This window comes from Solanum tuberosum, unplaced genomic scaffold, assembly GCF_000226075.1.
Source record: "Solanum tuberosum cultivar DM 1-3 516 R44 unplaced genomic scaffold, SolTub_3.0 scf00446, whole genome shotgun sequence".
NCBI classification, from domain to species: Eukaryota; Viridiplantae; Streptophyta; class Magnoliopsida; order Solanales; family Solanaceae; genus Solanum; species Solanum tuberosum.
This window is the reverse complement of record NW_006239368.1, coordinates 120121-137812: the sequence shown is the minus strand read 5'-3', so window position 1 is coordinate 137812 and position 17692 is coordinate 120121. Positions and strand designations below refer to the sequence as shown.

The following is a 17692-nucleotide window of genomic DNA, read 5'->3' as shown; positions in this document are numbered from 1 at the left end:
CAAATAACTAAAAAGTTTGGATTTCAAGTTGACTAAAACCATATCCACCCCTAATTTTAGGTGATTTAGTCACCCTTGGTCATGGATGGGTCGAGTCTATGCTGGACGAGTCTATGCAACCAACAAATAAAGGTCATATATAAAATTAAAATTTAATTCAATGTCATATAAATGTATCGTTAATAGATGAACAATTTTAAGCATAAAAAAATGTTAAAGGTAAATTTGATCCAATAGATAAAAGAAAGGACAAATTTTATCTCATAGATAGAAGATATATTAAGGACCATTTTGACCTTTTTTCGATTATTCAGTCATTTATGAAACTAGTGAAGATACAATTTCTATATTTATAATTTTTTAAAGACTCATTTTATCAATTTTTATTTGTTCTTAACCACTAGTTTTACAAATGATAATCTTCATTCCCTAAATCTATGAGGTGTAAGTTTATTAACTAGGAGCACTACCATAAATTGACAATCTAATTAACAAAACTACATTTACATTTTGTGTCTACATTTGGAACAATTTACTTAGATTTAATCATGATAAATTGATATAAGTTGATGTATTTTTCTATAAAAGTAAGTAATAATCTAACCTTAATGGATTTTTCCGAGGATCCTCTGATCTATTCATGGAAAGGTGTTGGCGATTGACGGAGGATTTTTCAGTAGAACACTCTTGACGGAAGTCTCAAGATTTCTAACTTAATTCATTTACTGATAAAATTCGGCTGACGATCCAGAACAGAATGTAGATAAATATTTTCCTTTTAAATTAACCATCCAAACCTACCTAATGTGAGGGGATTATAATACTTTTGATCCCAAAGTAATTGGTAAAGTCTCCTTTTGATCCTAATTGTGATATATGACCCAATATATTTATTCTTCAATTAATTTAAATGTGTGTTATTGCCTATTGGTTCCTTTATTTATGTAGAGAACATGGTATATTTAACTACACTAGTTTTGACGCACGTGCGTTGCACGTGAATATCAAACCATGTACTACCCTATTTTCAAAAATATTGTGAATATTATTAAATGAGAAAATTAAGTAAGAAATTATAAAATGAACGATAAAGTATAAGTTCCTATGAATAGTGGATGTTATCTAAATGTGCTATATATATACACTATATTGTCCTATGAATAGTGAACATAATAGTGACTATATATGTACACTATATTGTCGTTAAATATGGTGTAACCATGTAAACTTGATATAATGCATGAGAAATTAAGAAGTGCAACAATTAATAATTATAGTATATTTGTGAATATTCACAAATAAAGGGATTGAAAGTGCACAATTCAATATACACATTGAAGGTTAAAATGTGGTTAGTGACATACTATAGGGACTAAAAATCAAAATTCACTAATAACTGAGGGATCAAAAATACTATTAATCCTAATGTGAGAGGTAAGAATTGTATTTTATGTGAAATATATCTTAGATTTTCATGTGCAAAATGGAAAACTATTTGACCATATGATAAAACGTTACAATATACCATAACAAAATTACTTTTTGAAAATTCAAGTACCCACCATAAGTTAGCTAACTAATTGTCTAGCTAGTGAAAAGTGCAATGTCTTAACAATGATAATTAGGAAATTCTTTTATCTTTTTACCTTTTTGGTCTCTCTTTAATTTTATAATTTGCCTCTAGCTTTAGTTGTTTTTGGCAACTATAAGAATAATCTCAAAAACCAAAAAACAAAAGAGAAATATTTTTTTTTTTGCTATATTGTTGTAAAATATAGTGGAGATCAGAGAATGCAGATAGCATGAGAAATGTTCTTACAAGTGTACAATTTTGATTAATTGATTTGGAGGTCACAAGGATGGTGAGGGGAATGCATACATCTCCATGGAATATTTCTAGCTAAGATCGCGCTTTTTTAATTTCTAGCTCTTGACACTCTTCCTGGAAGGTGGTTATAATTGTTGATGTATTAATTTTATATTATTGGTATAGTAATATTTCACGGTTATTATAAGAAAAAGGTTCGATTTACATTTCAATTATAGGTGCAATCAATTTGTTATTAAGATATGACATAAAGAAATAATAGAACAATATGAATCAATCAATCTGTTAGCCATTGAAGAAAATATAATGTAACACTTTTTTTTCGTTCAAAATGGGGGTGGGGGAGGGAGAATTAGTGTACGAAACGAACATTTAGTCTGATGGAAACTACTTCACTAGTTATTTTAGTATTAGTCGCCTATCTGAACATGATAGAATAAACGAACACCAAGCACTAGCCTTACAAGGTCGGATTTGTGGGGATAAGGTTGTGAAGAAGCAAAAACTTATCCTCACCCTGACCAGAAGCGGCTAGGTTTCCTCATCTTTTAAACTTCCCCCGATCTTCAACCCGAGCTGTTTCATGATTCATCACAATGCCATGTTCCTTTCTAGTTAATTAGCTAGGTTATATAGCAAGTAGCAACAACATTTTTCAACTCTCCAAGGTGTCAATCCTGATTTTGTCATCATTTTTTTTGCCAAATACACCATCATTCATCTTTTGCCTTGGGCTATTTGACTAGTACTACTATACAAATCAAAATACATACAAGTATTTCATTTAAATTTGTAGCTTACATTTTTTTTTCTTCTTTTCAATTTCACACATTACTGCTTCATTACAATGGACTCAAAAATTCACTGCAGATTTTCTTCTGCTAAGGTAACGAGCGTGTCTCGAAGAACTCTTTTTATGATCATCATTAAGTCCAGTTGCAACATTTGGATCTTTTTCTTCCTTGACTTGATAATTTAGCAGTGTATCAAGACCATCATCTATCTTGGAGTTTGGTGAGTAGTTTTTGCTGGTTGCTATCTCTGAATAATTTAAGCTCAGCTCGGTTACTTCTGACAACGATTTCGTTAGCAGAGGCTTCTGGCGTTTCAAGAACAAGCATACAACAGCACAATCATCTACCTTGGCACACGGGTACTTGTATTTCCAGGCTCGAACTGCATGATGCACCACAAGTCTTGCTGCAATAGATCGCTTCCTTGCTGAAGCTACTATCCGGATCACTTCATCGTTGCTTAAAACATCCCACAACTATACACCAAAAACAAGACAATGTGCATTAGCTGTCTTATTAAGTCTCTTTTACTCAAATTATATGCATTATGCCAAAACAAAAAGAGTTATGTTTTAAATATTAGACTGCGACTACTCTGAACTCATTGACTCTAAATTATGAATCTACCTCTAGTCCTCTACTGTTGGCAAAATGTGTAATCCGGAGCTTCCTCGTGAGACGTTGATGTCAATTCCATTTTTTGCATATGAGGGAGCAATTTAGTGATACTACTATAACTACAACCTCACACAATATGGGGTCGGCTATCTGAATCATCACTAACCATTTTGCTCCATTTAAGCTTATCTTAGACGAACAATGTAGTAATACTACTATAACTACAATCTTAAGCAAGTTGGAATCGGCTATATGAATCATCACCAACCATACCTCTCCATTTAAACTCATCTTAGACGTACTAACGATCTAATGAACTAACCTACACAAAGACATGTTACCCTCACAAATTTAGAAATGTACTATAGCAAGATTGCGTTGTCTTTTCTGCAAGTTCTAGCCAAAAATACTAGGATTCGGGGGAATATGCAAGAAGTTTGAATTCTGATATAGCTTACCCCGTCCGATGCCAAGACAATGAATTCATCCTTTTCAGTGAGCTTTCTATAATATACTTCAGGTACCGAGATGAGACCGAAGTCTTTCAAACAAAAATCTCCGAAAGCTCTTGCCATGGCAAGGCCAGGGCAATCTTGATCAGGCATCCATACTCTGTATATATTTGGTTCTTCCTCCATCGCCATTACTCTTCCTTCACAACTTTTGATTCTTTCATATTCAGCTGATGAAATGATTGCACAAATAGATTAACAAAACGAAGCCAATCTTATTAACACAACTTTTGTAAACGGTTTTACAATGTAAAGACATATTACACCATCAGGTTAAGATGACTAGTAACAACAGCTAACCATGGGCAGATCTAGGCTTATACAATACAGGTTCGACAGAACTCAGTAGCTTTGGTCCGAATCCTATATATGTAATAAGATATTTACTAATATGTACAAAAATTATATGGAGAACCGAGTTACTAACACTTAGGTTGTTGTCCTAGAATACAGAACCCATAAAGTCCGAATCATAGATCCCCCTCTCCAACTAACTATCTATAGCAATTAAAATTTGGTAAAGAACCTGCTATAACCGATTACAATACACTGATACTGTAAAAAAGCACCTACCTGGGAGGTTAGGCTTCAAGTCTACCGTGAGTTGCTTAGCAACAAGCTCATTTTTGTCATCCCTGGTGCAGATAATAGCTCGAGAATCTCCTAAATTTCCAACTATCAAATGTTCTCCCTGAAAATTCCGCAAATCTAGCCACCTTAGATTATAAACAAGAAGATCAAAGAAACCATCGTTTCGTTTAACATATTTAGGTTCTTTCAAGTATGTTTTCTTTTACCTGTTTAACTAAAGTCACTGCAGTTGTACCACTGCAATAGCTTTCGATAGAACCATCACCTTCAAGTTCTTCATCCATTTCTTTAAAAGACTTGATGAATTTATCTTTCCATGCATCGAAGATAGGGTTGTTAGATTCATCATCCTTTTCAGCATCCCATCTAATATCGTTGGCACTGATCACATTGGATGATGAAAGTTTAGAAGGTAACGAGTCTCTAACGTAACGTGCCACCTTGTGGCCGGATGGTCCATGTCCATCAAAAACACCACAGAAAAACATACCTTTCTGTCCACCAAAGTTCTGTACAATAATAAATAGTGTGTTATTATAGTATCAATCCCCTGCCTCCATTTTTACACAATAAATCATAATTTATGCTCTACGTAGCGAATTTTCAGTGTCCAATGAAGCAATGAGTGATCATCTAGAACATAAAACATAAAACTACTACCTCTATGCAAGTTAAATGTCATGAGTTTTTTCAAGGTGAATGCAACCAGGGGAGGAGTCAAGGGGATTCAATAACTACTAAAACGCCAGGGCTCAGAGTTGAGCCCATGACCTAAAATACTTTGTAAACCCCTTTGCCACTACGAAAAAAGATGTGCCTTGTATTAACTGTATTCAAACTATCAATGTATATTATAATTTCATGACATATATATGCATAGTGAGTTTTTTTTTTTATAAAGGGATTCAATCGACCACCCTTGGGCCAATGCATCTCTGCCACTGAATGCCAGAACAACTAAGGAGACTTTAGTTCAAAAGAAATGACTTTCTATTTGAATAAATTTAGGGATCATTCATCTAGCTACCCTAAAGATACATTGATCAACACATAATATCAATAACAATATGCATCATACTATGCTTTGAATTATATGATATGTCTACTTTTTATCATAAAAATGATTTAAAAGAAGAAAAAAACATAATAGTGAAGAAAATTTGCATCTATTAGGGTTACATTGTTGAATGGAATATATAATGATAGAGAAAGGGGTCATCTTAATCCCTTAGGGTGCGGTCCTTCCCCAGACCCTCCGTGAACACGAGATGCTTCGTGCACCAGACTCACACCTTAATAATTTAATGAAAAGTAATGGGAAAGAAGATTACCTCCCAAACAGTCATGGCATCTTGATTGATCCCCTTTTTACCTTGTTGACTATACATTGATACAAATTTAGAAAATCCACATAACCTTACATTAGCACCCAAATCTCCTCTTCCTACTATGCTTTGATAATCATCTTCACCTTCTTTATGCTCCCCATTATTATTATTTTTATTCTCCCCAAAATAACTATGATGATTATTATGATGATGATTATGATGATGATGATTCTTGTCTTCTAATTTTTGTCCCCTTTGACATGTACAACATGCACCCATCTCTTGTCTTTAATTATATAACCTTGCAATTAGATCTTGTACTCTTGAGATTGCCAAATCAAATCCATAATTACATGTAATTAATTTTCCAAAAAAAGAACTAATTTAGTAACTTAATTATGTTCCTCTTCTTAATTATAATGTGAGAGAATTTAGATATGGAGTATGCCTGATTCCTTATAGGGAAATCAGAAAAAAAGAAGAGGAAGAAGGTGATGAGCAAATCATGAATGTTGTCTCATGAGATAACATTCATGATTTGTGGGGAAAAAAATACATGTACTAGTAATTAGTATTAGAGAGAATATAATAAATTAATTAGGTTTAAAAATAGACCTCATCTAATTAACCCATGCTAAGGTCATAACTCTTTTTTTTTGTTACACCATGTTATTTCAGCCCTTGATTTTCTTTTGTTTTTTCTTTTATATAATTAATAAATAACTATAGAGTAAGAAAGATCCAATCAGGTGATAAATTACTACCTAATTCTAGTTTTTTACTCTAGAGTAGTTTACTAGAATGCATGCTTTAAGGCTAATAGCTTTCGGGAATAAAATAAGAAGAATTAAATATTAAAAAATATCTATTTTTAATAAGGACGACAAGTAAATAGGAACGAGATAGTATGTAAAAATTCATAGAAAATTCAGCATTTACTTTTTTATTCTTTCCTGATTATAACCCAGTGTATTATTTATATATATATATATACACCTTTTCAATATCTAAATGCGAGTCATTTGAGTAATAGTAGAGAATATGAGCTACTTTTATAATTAGAGTATATCAATTCTAAATAACAAAGTTGGAGGTATATCAAACCCTTTTTCCATCTTGGAATTATACACAAGGAGCATTCCTCCATTTTTCGGTTCATTTACATAGTTGTGAGATTTTTTTCATAGAAGATCGGTAAACAAAACATAGATTATTATTTTTGTAGAATCATTGTTTAAATTATATTTCCTAAATTTATTTTTTAGCACATTTTTTTTTTTAAATGTCTCTTTGTTTCTTTTTACAATTCTTTAGTTTCAATCTTTCGACATGACAATTTAAGACCACAAATTAAAGAACATTTTGGTATATTCTATCTATCTTTAATTTAAGACCAAGATCGAGATTTAAATTATTTTTTTTACTTTCTTAATTAAATTTTATGTCAAGTACCTGATTTCAAGATCACCATTTAAGTTATACTCGTAAACTTTTCTGAGTGTAGAAATTTGTAACTCCATCACTTTAAAATAACTTTAAACATGTAGTTTGAAGTTTCATATAACTAAAATTCAGTGACATATTATGAACTTCGATAATATATGACTGAATTTCAATATATTTTGCAATTTCAGGCGCACATGGTTTTTTTTAAATGATTGAAATTCAACCAATTTTTCCTAAACTACATTATATATAGTTGACAATCATTTTTACCTGAATTTTGGCTATTTTTGCTAAAGCACATATGGCTAAAATTCAATTATTATTTCTAGGCACTAGGGTGAACATGGTATGGTATATATCAAAATATCATATCATATCAAAAAAATTAATATTGTGACTTTGATATTATGGTATTTGATATACATTTTAATTTTTTTGGTATTCGATATGGTATTTGGTATTTAGATATAATATACCGAAATATCGAATACCATATGAAAGTATATAGTTACATAAATAACATATATATTATTAAATACAACAAATGTGCAGCCTAGTATAGTATAAACTAATGTTTAAAAGTTAAAACTTTGATTACTCTATTTTGATTGAAATGTATTTGAATGGTAATTGATTAATAAAATGAGTTGTTTGTACTTTATTTTACATATATATTTCTACATGTGTAATGTGTTAGTATGATATAATTGAGACATTTTTTTAATTGTCGAGTGAATATATATTAGTCGAAGTTGAACAAATTATGATTACCAATTTTTCATATTGTAAAATACCAAAACCAAACTTCAATATACCGAACCATACCGAATTAAATTAGCATGGTACTGATATAATGTTTTTAAAAACTAAATACTGAAATTACGATATCAAAACTTTTAAATATCGTGTCATACCATACCATGTTCATCCCGATTAGACACCACATATCTGAAATTGTTCGGAAACAATCGGACAAAAAAAAAAAAAAATTGAAATAAGTTATAAAAAGCGAAAATAATTGTCAAATGAGCAATGGACGTGTATCGATTAAAATCATTGTCATAAAGAAAAAATTACAACCAATATTATCCTTCAATTAGATGACTTGGAATATCAGTTAACTCAGCAGGACCCACTCGAATTATCTAGAAACACCCACCATTTAAGCTTTTAACAACTCCTTTTGGATCCTTTATCAATTAATTTGTTGCCAATAAAAATCATCCTATTTAATTTGAATTGAAAATTATTCAAATTAAAATTGAAATATAACAACTACTAATGTGGTAGTAATTTTTGAATTTCGAGATTCAAACAAATTTATCATTGACTGTAAATTTTTCATACATTTTTTAAATATTTTGAATTGTCAATTATTATGACTTTTAGTACTTTTTACATAGATTATAAATATATAAATTTCATTTCAAAAAATTTGAAGATTTCATGCGTAAATTATCGATCAAACTTAAACTGTTTGACTCTCGAAAAACGATAGCTATTACATAAATTGTGACAAAAGGAGTAATATGAGATGAAGATAATAACATTTTGGTGTAAAAAGAGCATAACATAACATTACACTCCTTACAATTACAATTACAATCAGGAATTAAATAATTATTCTTTCCTTAATTAGAGATCTCGATTTAAGCTTAGATACGAATAAATCTTTCGTGGGAATCGCTTTCTCATTTGGAGCTAACTTTAAGATGGCGACAAAACTAAGCTGTCAAATACAGCAAAGAAAACAGATAATTCTAGTTATTTGTTGTCTCTGTAAAAGTTCTCATTTTTTTTCTTCTTCTTCCACTTCCCGATTCCCAAAATCTATCGATAATTCTTGATTTGGTTTATCAGTTCAATAATTAAAGGCCTTAATTTTGAGAAGAAAATGACTGATGCAAATGCCCATAAGGTGGCTGATGTTTTGCCTGAACCAACTCCACCTCCGGCAGCCGGAAATGGAGAGAGACAGGTACCGGAAATCAGCACCGGTGTCTCCGAAATCGTGAGGAGATGGAAGAGAGAAGATTTGGTGAAAAGGGGTTGTTTAATTTTGCATGGACTTGCTTTGGTTTTCTCATTGATTGCGTTCATTGTTATGGCTAGTAATACTCATGGTGATTGGAAAGATTTTGATAAATATGAAGAATACAGGTACACACTCATATACCAATTTTAGTCTATGCTTTGTTTTGGTATAATAGTACTTTTTCAGTTGGAGTGTTGAACTGACACAGTCGAGACGAGTTGAGTGAGGTGTATTATGTATAGTCTATAGATGTGCATACTCAAAGTTCGAGTGTTTGTTGTTATTGTTTTTGTTGGAGATGTTGTTCTAGTCTTGAAAATTGAATGGAATTTTGGGATGTGATCATAACAGGTATGTGTTGGCTATTGCAATTCTATCTTCAATATATACAGGATTTCAAGTTCTGAGACAAATTCAAGAACTTTCAACTGGCAAGGAATCTTTTTCACGGCAGAGATTAGCTTTAATTGGCTTCGTTGGTGATCAGGTTGGTCATTTTCCATTGATATGAACAATTGAATTCAATAGATATGGTGAGTAGTAGTCAACAAGATTTGTGAAAAGGGAAGAGCTTGATTAAAATTGCTTATAACCAAGAAATGTCAGCTGAGCTGAGGGTCCATCAGAGACCGTCTCTTTACCTTTACAAGGTAGGGGAAGGTTGCGTATGCACCACCCTTCCTAAACCCCACTTGTGCGATTACACTAGATATATTTTTTGTTGTTGTAAATGTCAGTTGATCTCGGTAGGTAATGTGTATGTCCCTCTATTTTTCTCAACTTAAATACTAGGTTTTTGTCCGTGATAAGATTCTAACTAGTGATATGCACTTAACTCACACATTCGCGTCCATCTTGCTTCTTTTATTTGGATCCGCTTATGTCTCTACTTCGCTTGATTCTCATGCCAGTGGACTCCATTCTCTGATTTTGTTCTTAATACTAGCTTGATTTCATTTAGTGAGCATGAAGTTTGACACTAGTAAGTGTCTTTCGTGATTGCGCTCTTTATCTCTGAAACCAAAGCCTTGAAGGCTAGTTCTTGATTAAATCAATCGTGAGACATGAAATTGATTGATTTCTTACTCTTTTTTTTGTGGAATTGCAGGTAGTAGCATACTTCTTATTATCAGCTGCATCATCTGCTGTGCCACTGACAAATAGGATGAGAGAAAACAATGACAACATATTCACAGATTCTTCAGTAGCAGCAATTAGCATGGAGTTCTTGGCATTCTTTGCTCTGGCAGTCTCAGCTCTCATTTCTGGACATAAGCTTTCAAATAAATCCTACATTTGATCACATCTTTAAGATATTCCAAGTCTGATGATTCTTTGATCAACTTCATTCTGCCAATGTACATTTGTTACTAATTCTGTGTCTGTTTTGATCATGTACATATGTACAGAAACATTCATATACCTGTGAGTTGAAATTCAGAGTGCAAATTTTATCTGTTTGTAAAGAAAATTGTCATCAAATTAATGGAGTGCTCTTTTAGTTTGAAGTCTCTACATGTCCAAGAACTTCTTGACAACATTATATCTGATGAAGAGTTAATTGATTGAACTAGAATAGCAGTTCATATCCAGAGACTTTGTCAGCAAATGTTAATTAAGACTTGATTCTTTCACATCATGGTGTGACATTAAACATTAGAGAGATTAATCGCATAACTCACACGGTCAAACCTCTTTATAACAAAGTTAGTTGTTCGTTTGGACTGTATAATTATCATATTTCCACCCCTACTTTAAGAATCACATGAAGGGATTGATCAAAAGCATATAAGAAATCTATGATGCTTCATCTTCTTAATGGTATCGACATTCTTAAGACCGGAAAGCTCAAAGAGTTGAGGGGGCGAAAAGTTCTTAAGGTACAAGCACAGCTACTTCCTTCAAATAACTATTTAATTGAGAGTAAATTTGAAGTAACTTCACGCGAAATCACATTAGTCAAGAGGAATAAGCATTCACAAACCCAGATATTGATTGCTAAACAATAAACATGATTTGGATCTGTTTAATCCATCTCATAACATTGTTGACAAAATTGATTTCACGCCGGGGCAATGCTGAATGGACATTGAGTTTTTCCCGGTTTTTGAAATTTACAGAGTGTTTAGAGGATACAGACGAACAAGTAGCAGACACTTAACATGCAAAACAGTCGCCATGAACAATGCACCTTGCCTGATGAAGTGCTAACAGATGAAGTAAGGACTCCGGAGGTTCTGGGGCGACTATCCATCTTAGGACAACTCGCATAAATGGCTCAAATCTTCAGTCTAAATTGTCCAGCTGAATTTTCCAGTATATTGGATCTACTTCAGCCTGTGTTTAACCAATAAAAGAAAGATAATTAATGACTAGAGCAAGCAAAAAGGATATTTTCATTATTACAACAAAGATAATCAAAACTGTAATTTTATTGTCTCAATTAAATGCCAAACAAGAAAGCCTCTGAAACTGCATTGACCCTCTAGATCAAGTAATAACTATGTCATGTTAAGCTAAAATATGTAATTCTAATTGATTCATACGACGGCATATTTCGACAACCATAGAAGTACCTCACATATTTTCAGAGAAAAAGTAGGTAATGATAAATATGAGAAAGATACCTGAAATGGTTTCTCTCTCCACTGAAAAACACAACCCCGGGATTCTAGATGTTGAAGGAGAGGTTGTGGTAGCAATGATTTAAATGATGTCTGCAGCTTAACTTTAGTAAGTCCGCCACAAGCCAACAGTGCAGCTCCTAGCCCACCAGGAGATAAACCCTTGAGGTGCAGGATTGTCATGTTCTGTAGACCGCTGATGCTGGAAAGAGACAACAGCCCCACGTCCGTCACTGAAGTGAAGGATAAATTTATCTGTGTAATTGACAGATGGCCAGCTCATATTAGATGTCAATGCTCCAGTTCGTCAATGTCGACGAAAGAGAAACTGTGGTTACCTGTTTGAGGTTTGTCGAGAAGTGAGCAAGTGGAATCATTCCGGCATCATCAATGTTGTGGCAATTTTTGATGTCTAATGTTGTAAGCTGCTTACATCCCACAGCAACAGCTGCAAGACCTAAAGATGTGACAAGAGGACAACCTCGACTTTCAAGTGTATTCAACTTTGAACACTTTGATATAGATATGAATGAGCCATCAGTAATACGATTGCAATATGCAATATTGATCATTTCAAGGCCAATACAACCGCGAGAGATTGCTAATATTCCCAAGTCGGAAATTCCAGCAGACCTGTCAAGAAGAATCACCCAGTAATCAGCACACTCAATCTCTTGTACTCCATAGTTAAAAAGTGAGTTTAGCCAATCCATCACAAAAAGAAAAGAATATAAAAAAAAACTGCACAAGATATATAGTTACACTATCTCAAATAATATCCCATGAACTGTGAAATACATACCTATATAAGTCAAGCTCCTTAAGATTTGAGCAGCACATGCCAATGTGGATAAGACCCTGATCGGTTATGTTCAGACAGATCCCTAGCTTTAAGCTGGAAAGGCTGGCACACTTGGAAATGGTCTTCAAGCCTGCATATGTAGGACACCGTCAGATATAAAGGAGGAACTTTCAAAATTACAACAGAAGCCTGAGACCTTTAAGGTAAAGGGGTGACCTTCATCATCAATTTCGTTGTCTGTAAGGTCAAGCTCTTCAAGGTACTGGCAACGCTGTCCAATTAGAACAAAAGCTTCTCTTGGGACTAGAGTACAAGACTCCATCCTAAGAGAAGTAAGGGAGGCACAAGAATTCGTTATATGGGAAATTGATACGCAAGTAATTTTGCGGCAACAAGTAATGTCAAGCTTCCCTAAGTCTTTGTGCTTTGTTACGAGGGAGCAGAGACCTTCATCTGTCACTCCCACACATTTACTTAAGCTCAGTTCTTTAAGTGAGACACACCAATTTCCAATAGCCTTCAGTCCAGAACATGTAACTTGGCAACCATCTAGTTTGACGCACTGCAACCTGGAAAGCTTCTGCAAGCTATCTGCGACAGCAGGTGTAACCTGAAATACCAGTAATTTGAAATCAGCAATCAAATTAAAACTCATACTACTGAAAGATGCTCAAGTTTGTTAAGCCTTACGGGAGAACCATACGACAATACAAGTTGCCGCAGACATCCAGCACAGCTGGTAAGAGATGACAAACCCACATGACTAACATTCTGACAGCTCGACATATCAAGTTTCTGAAAAGAGCCAACATACATACACTGACATTAGTCAATAGTACCTTCTAAAGAAAAAAGTTATTTAAGAGGAAAAAAAGGACCAAAAGGCATGATACATGCAAGGCAACACTTGACTTGCACAATAGTCCACTTCTTTGGGACATCTGACAATTAGGTAGAATTCTGGGTGCATAAAATCCGAGTTACCTTGCCCCCAAGGCCTAGCTCAAGTGGCAAAAGGTAGAGGATTTGTGGCTTAGGTCCCAGGTTCATGCCCCACACCATGCAAAGTGAAGCCCAGTATTTAAGTGGAGAAGGGTAGAGGGGCGGGCCCATTATCCACTGAGTTTAGAAGGCTGTGATTGGTCCAAAGGGCGGGTCACAGACGGATTTCTCGGTTATCAAAAAAAAAAAATCTGAGTTACCTTGTTCTTTAACTATTTCAGAGTACTTATAGTGGCATTCACACAGTAGGTCTCCAATTATTGACTAGGCAATTAGGGAAAAAAAGTCATATATATGTACATCTAAAAGTAGTGCTTGAAGCTAGGACAATTTGACAAATTTTTGGGCAATTTCTTTTTGATGACCGAGAAATCCATTAGGAGCCAACCCTTAGGACCAACCGCAGCCTTCGAAACTCGGGGATGATGGGCTCACTTCTCCCTTCACCACTTAAATATCAGATTCGCTTGACATGGGGATCGAACTAATGACCTAGGTCACAAGTTTATCAACCTTCGCCAATTGAGCTACGTCCTGGGAGCTTTTGGCAATTTCATACATCAATACTAGCTTCATTTTTTATTGTTCATTTTATCTCAAGGAGAGGCAATCAGGCAAATATGAGAATCAAAGTCTGTTAAACAGAGTCTTCCAAAGTACATACCTCCAGTGACTGGCAGCCTTGCTCAAGGGATGCAAGGCTGTCATCATCAATTCCATAACAGCCTTCTAGAACCAAATCTTCAAGATATTGCAGTTTCGAGATCGATGATAAGCATTCATTAGTGATCTGTTTAATAAGAAGATCAACACATTATTGTATGATCGATAAAGAAACCCTAGACAAAACAAAACAAAAACGGAGAAAGAAAAAGAGATGGAATGTAATAACAGAACACAGAAACAGATTACATGTAACAACTTCATAAATACAGTCAGTCACTGGAAACTTGGTACGTCTGGAATTTAAGTTCTGTACCAAAGCAGTGGGAAACTACAGCACCAACAACTACTACCACACCTTAATCTCAAGCAAGTTGGGGCCAGCTATATGAATTTTCATTGTCTATGTCCCTCTATTTAAGCTCATATCCAAGTCGTGGTAACTTCATAAGTCAAGAAAGGACTTCGAATCACATGAACAAGAACTTTCCCATATTATACGATGAAAAAAGGAGCATGTTGTGATGGTCATGAAATGTAATTGAGACCTGGACATCAGACAAAGCACCAAGGTGCTTAAAAACACAATTTTTTTGGTCATGCTATCCTTGAGTGGTGCACAGATATCGAGAGAATATGGATAGATGTTCTATAGCATAAAACCTCCACTAACTTAGAGTATTTCAGCATGAGTATGATAAGAGAACATTCAATTATTCATCTGAAGATGCATCGGAATGTCAAGCAGAAGTGTTCATTAGGATTCAAAAGCTGGACTCTGCAATATCTTTTCTTTTCAACAAACTCAAGGTCAGAAGCATGCCAAGTGCAAGAGATGTGCAAAGTGCATAAGCAGACTCATTTTTCAGAACTTGTATATCTCCCAAGTAGAGAAAGCACAATACACGGGATAAATTTAACTAAGACAATGTAAGAATCTTAGCAAATGTTTAATAATATTAAATATTTAATGTTCTGTGAAATGTCATTTTCCGTTCAATTTTAAAAAAAATCATCATTGAGTTTGACGACACATCAGCACTAGCTTTTTTCCTTTTTATGACGTTGGTGCCTGGGCAAGCTAGTGCATACCCACCAATGACCTGCTCCCTCCCACCAGCACACGTACCAGGTAACTTTGTCTACTAAAGCTTATACAGATGGGAAGAAATCGTCTAGTTTTGAACCTAAGACATGTCAGCACTTGTTGAGCAATGCAAACTCATGAAATTTTCCTCCCTTACGGAGGATAGAGAGTGAAAAATAATCTTGTGCAAAATATTCTCACGAAGTTCTTCTTTCCCATTCTGATGTGAATTCCCTTAAGGTGTCATGTGCACCCCTTCTTCGGAAGCTTGCCAAGCTAAAAGCCTGCCATTACTCGTCTTGACCCACCCTTGTTGGTGTGCCCTCCGTCATGGATGTCACAATTCTCATAGACTTCGTTAAGGATATCAATGAGAAATTCCTAAACGGCTTAGCATTTTATTTATAATGATACTTTCTTGGCCAGCTTAATCTGCACATTACCTTCTAAATCATTGGTTAACACTCCCAAAGCCGCATAAATTATCATCACCAAGCTACATTTGTTCTATAACATACAGTGCATATTTAGCATTCATGATACATCACAATTCAATAAACCGAGTTCATGACACAAGCAAGGATTCATGAAAGACTATAATCTGATAAGCCATCAATTGGCAAACAAGCTTGGCAGAGTATGGCAAAGAGAAATCAAATAGCAGTACTCAAAAAGAATCACACAACACATCTAGCGATTATTTTTTTATTTTTTTTATTTTTTTTTAACCGTGGTTTCCGGGGGTTACAGCTGGCGCCAAAGAGCATGCTCCTCAGCCTTTACCAACCCACTCCCCGACTAGCTGTACCCTCCGGGTCCCACTGTTTCAAGGTGGATAACACCGGTGAGTTCCACGGGCCCCTGGAGACACGGGCGGTTTGTAATGCCCCCAGTGGCCCTGAGGGGGCTCGAACTGGCGACCAAAGGGCTTTGCCCCTCAGCCTTTACCAGCCGAGCTACCCCTCAGGGTTATCTAGCGATTATTGATTCACAACATGAATACACACATCATTTGACCCTGAAAATCATAGTAAACAGAACACCAACCAATCGACGAGCATACTGTCTAAACATGTTCAAATGAACTACTTAGACAAACAAACTAACTTACCATGAAAAACAGAAACAGAAACATAACCAACACAAAAGTACAGAGCAAAAATATAATCGAAAACAAAATTTATAAGGGAAGAAAAGCTCCATTACCGGCAAGTAAGAAAGATCCAAACTCCTAATCTCCTTACACTTGACTGCAATCAACCCCACACCAAGATCACCAACACCCAAACACCATCTCAGGCTAAGCAATCTGAGCTTCCTGCAGCCAACAGCAATACACCCAAGTCCAATATCAGTTAAAGACTTACACCTCACCAACCACAACTTCTCCAAGTTCTTTGCCTCAGCTAATGCAGCAGCACCCACATCCTTCAACTCAGTAGCATTTGACAAATCAATCTCAACCAAATTCCCACAATTCATCACCAAATTCGACAACCCCACATGGGTAAAAAACTTAGACCTAGAAAGATTGATTGACCTCAACATTTCCTTACAGAAATTAGCTATAACTGTTAGTGAACCGTCTGTAATTCTAGGACAAAGGGAAAGATCCAGATGGGTAACTTGTGGGTATCTGCTAAGAACCTTTGTCAAGTGTTCTGGCCTAAAGGGTTTCAAGATTTTCCTATGATGAGACTCAATAGCATAAAAAGATTTGCAAACAAGAGAAAATGATTTCTTGTCCAATGGGTTGTCATTAAGACAATCAAGAACTGAAAAGACGATTTCTTCAGAAAGTAGATCAAAGGGGTTGAAATGGGTTCCTGAAATTGGCTTTTGCTTCTTCATTGTTCCCAAGATTGAACTTTTAGGGATCATTTTGGACAAAGATTGTAGCTTTATGCTTAAATTGCAGCTTAGATTTGGTTATTCTTGGTAATGGTGGGATTGTTTAGGGGAAAATTTGCAGGTGGAGAAGTAATTTGTAGTCCATTTGTGAATTTGATCACATATAGAAGATGGAAAATTGAGAAGGAACCGTTTAACAGAAAAACACTGGCCTAGTTGAGAATAAACCAAGTGAGGAGGAGGAAGAAGAAGAAGAAGAAGAATGCTTCAATTACCTTATTGTCCTGTTGGTTTTTTCCATTTTCTAGAAAGACCATAGGCACCCAAAAAAGTTTTGCTTCAAAGACCAAAATACCCTCTTAGTTTGGAGAATGGAGACTTTCATGGATAATAACACTTACCCTAGATAATTAATCCAAACATGGTGATAATATCTTATTTCTCACTTGCATTGTCTTGTTGTATGTTTATATTAATAGTCGTAGTATTATTCTTATTATTTTTAAGCTTT

At 34.7% G+C, this 17692-nt stretch overlaps 3 protein-coding genes across 3 annotated transcripts; 1 reads left to right on the top strand and 2 right to left on the bottom strand.

The window, feature by feature from the left end:
* Positions 1 to 2659: 2659 nt before the first annotated feature.
* Positions 2660 to 5828, bottom strand: LOC102595413 (probable protein phosphatase 2C 33). The gene is made up of 5 exons (XM_006363566.2): positions 5675 to 5828; positions 4550 to 4852; positions 4326 to 4443; positions 3699 to 3922; positions 2660 to 3098 (listed from the first exon to the last, which is right to left on the bottom strand). Exons 1-5 carry the CDS (start codon positions 5729 to 5731, stop codon positions 2682 to 2684), a joined length of 1119 nt encoding a protein of 372 aa, XP_006363628.2. The 5' UTR covers positions 5732 to 5828; the 3' UTR covers positions 2660 to 2681.
* A 3011-nt stretch (positions 5829 to 8839) lies between these two features.
* LOC102590284 (CASP-like protein 4B1) lies at positions 8840 to 10660 on the top strand. The gene is made up of 3 exons (XM_006363550.2): positions 8840 to 9277; positions 9504 to 9639; positions 10261 to 10660. Exons 1-3 carry the CDS (start codon positions 9012 to 9014, stop codon positions 10450 to 10452), a joined length of 594 nt encoding a protein of 197 aa, XP_006363612.1. The 5' UTR covers positions 8840 to 9011; the 3' UTR covers positions 10453 to 10660.
* A 388-nt stretch (positions 10661 to 11048) lies between these two features.
* Positions 11049 to 17485, bottom strand: LOC102589968 (F-box/LRR-repeat protein 3). Its single transcript, XM_006363549.2, has 8 exons — positions 16537 to 17485; positions 14245 to 14370; positions 13269 to 13373; positions 12795 to 13188; positions 12579 to 12708; positions 12115 to 12409; positions 11780 to 12031; positions 11049 to 11489 (listed from the first exon to the last, which is right to left on the bottom strand). Exons 1-8 carry the CDS (start codon positions 17209 to 17211, stop codon positions 11439 to 11441), a joined length of 2028 nt encoding a protein of 675 aa, XP_006363611.1. The 5' UTR covers positions 17212 to 17485; the 3' UTR covers positions 11049 to 11438.
* Positions 17486 to 17692: the final 207 nt, after the last annotated feature.

Bases quoted from the DNA above. Each gene is read 5' to 3' on its own strand.
- LOC102589968 (XM_006363549.2), bottom strand. From the start codon at position 17,211: ATGATCCCTAAAAGTTCAATCTTGGGAACAATGAAGAAGCAAAAGCCA. The intron at 14,371-16,536 runs GTAATGGAGCTT...CTTATTAAACAG, and splicing joins TGGATCTTTCTTACTTGCCG to ATCACTAATGAATGCTTATC. The intron at 12,410-12,578 runs GTATGTATTTCA...TCTTCTTGACAG, and splicing joins AAGGAGCTTGACTTATATAG to GTCTGCTGGAATTTCCGACT.
- LOC102590284 (XM_006363550.2), top strand. From the start codon at position 9,012: ATGACTGATGCAAATGCCCATAAGGTGGCTGATGTTTTGCCTGAACCA. The intron at 9,278-9,503 runs GTACACACTCAT...TGATCATAACAG, and splicing joins GATAAATATGAAGAATACAG to GTATGTGTTGGCTATTGCAA. The intron at 9,640-10,260 runs GTTGGTCATTTT...GTGGAATTGCAG, and splicing joins TTGGCTTCGTTGGTGATCAG to GTAGTAGCATACTTCTTATT.
- LOC102595413 (XM_006363566.2), bottom strand. From the start codon at position 5,731: ATGTATAGTCAACAAGGTAAAAAGGGGATCAATCAAGATGCCATGACT. The intron at 4,853-5,674 runs GTAATCTTCTTT...ATTATTGTACAG, and splicing joins ATGCCATGACTGTTTGGGAG to AACTTTGGTGGACAGAAAGG. The intron at 3,923-4,325 runs GTAGGTGCTTTT...TCATTTCATCAG, and splicing joins CTTGAAGCCTAACCTCCCAG to CTGAATATGAAAGAATCAAA.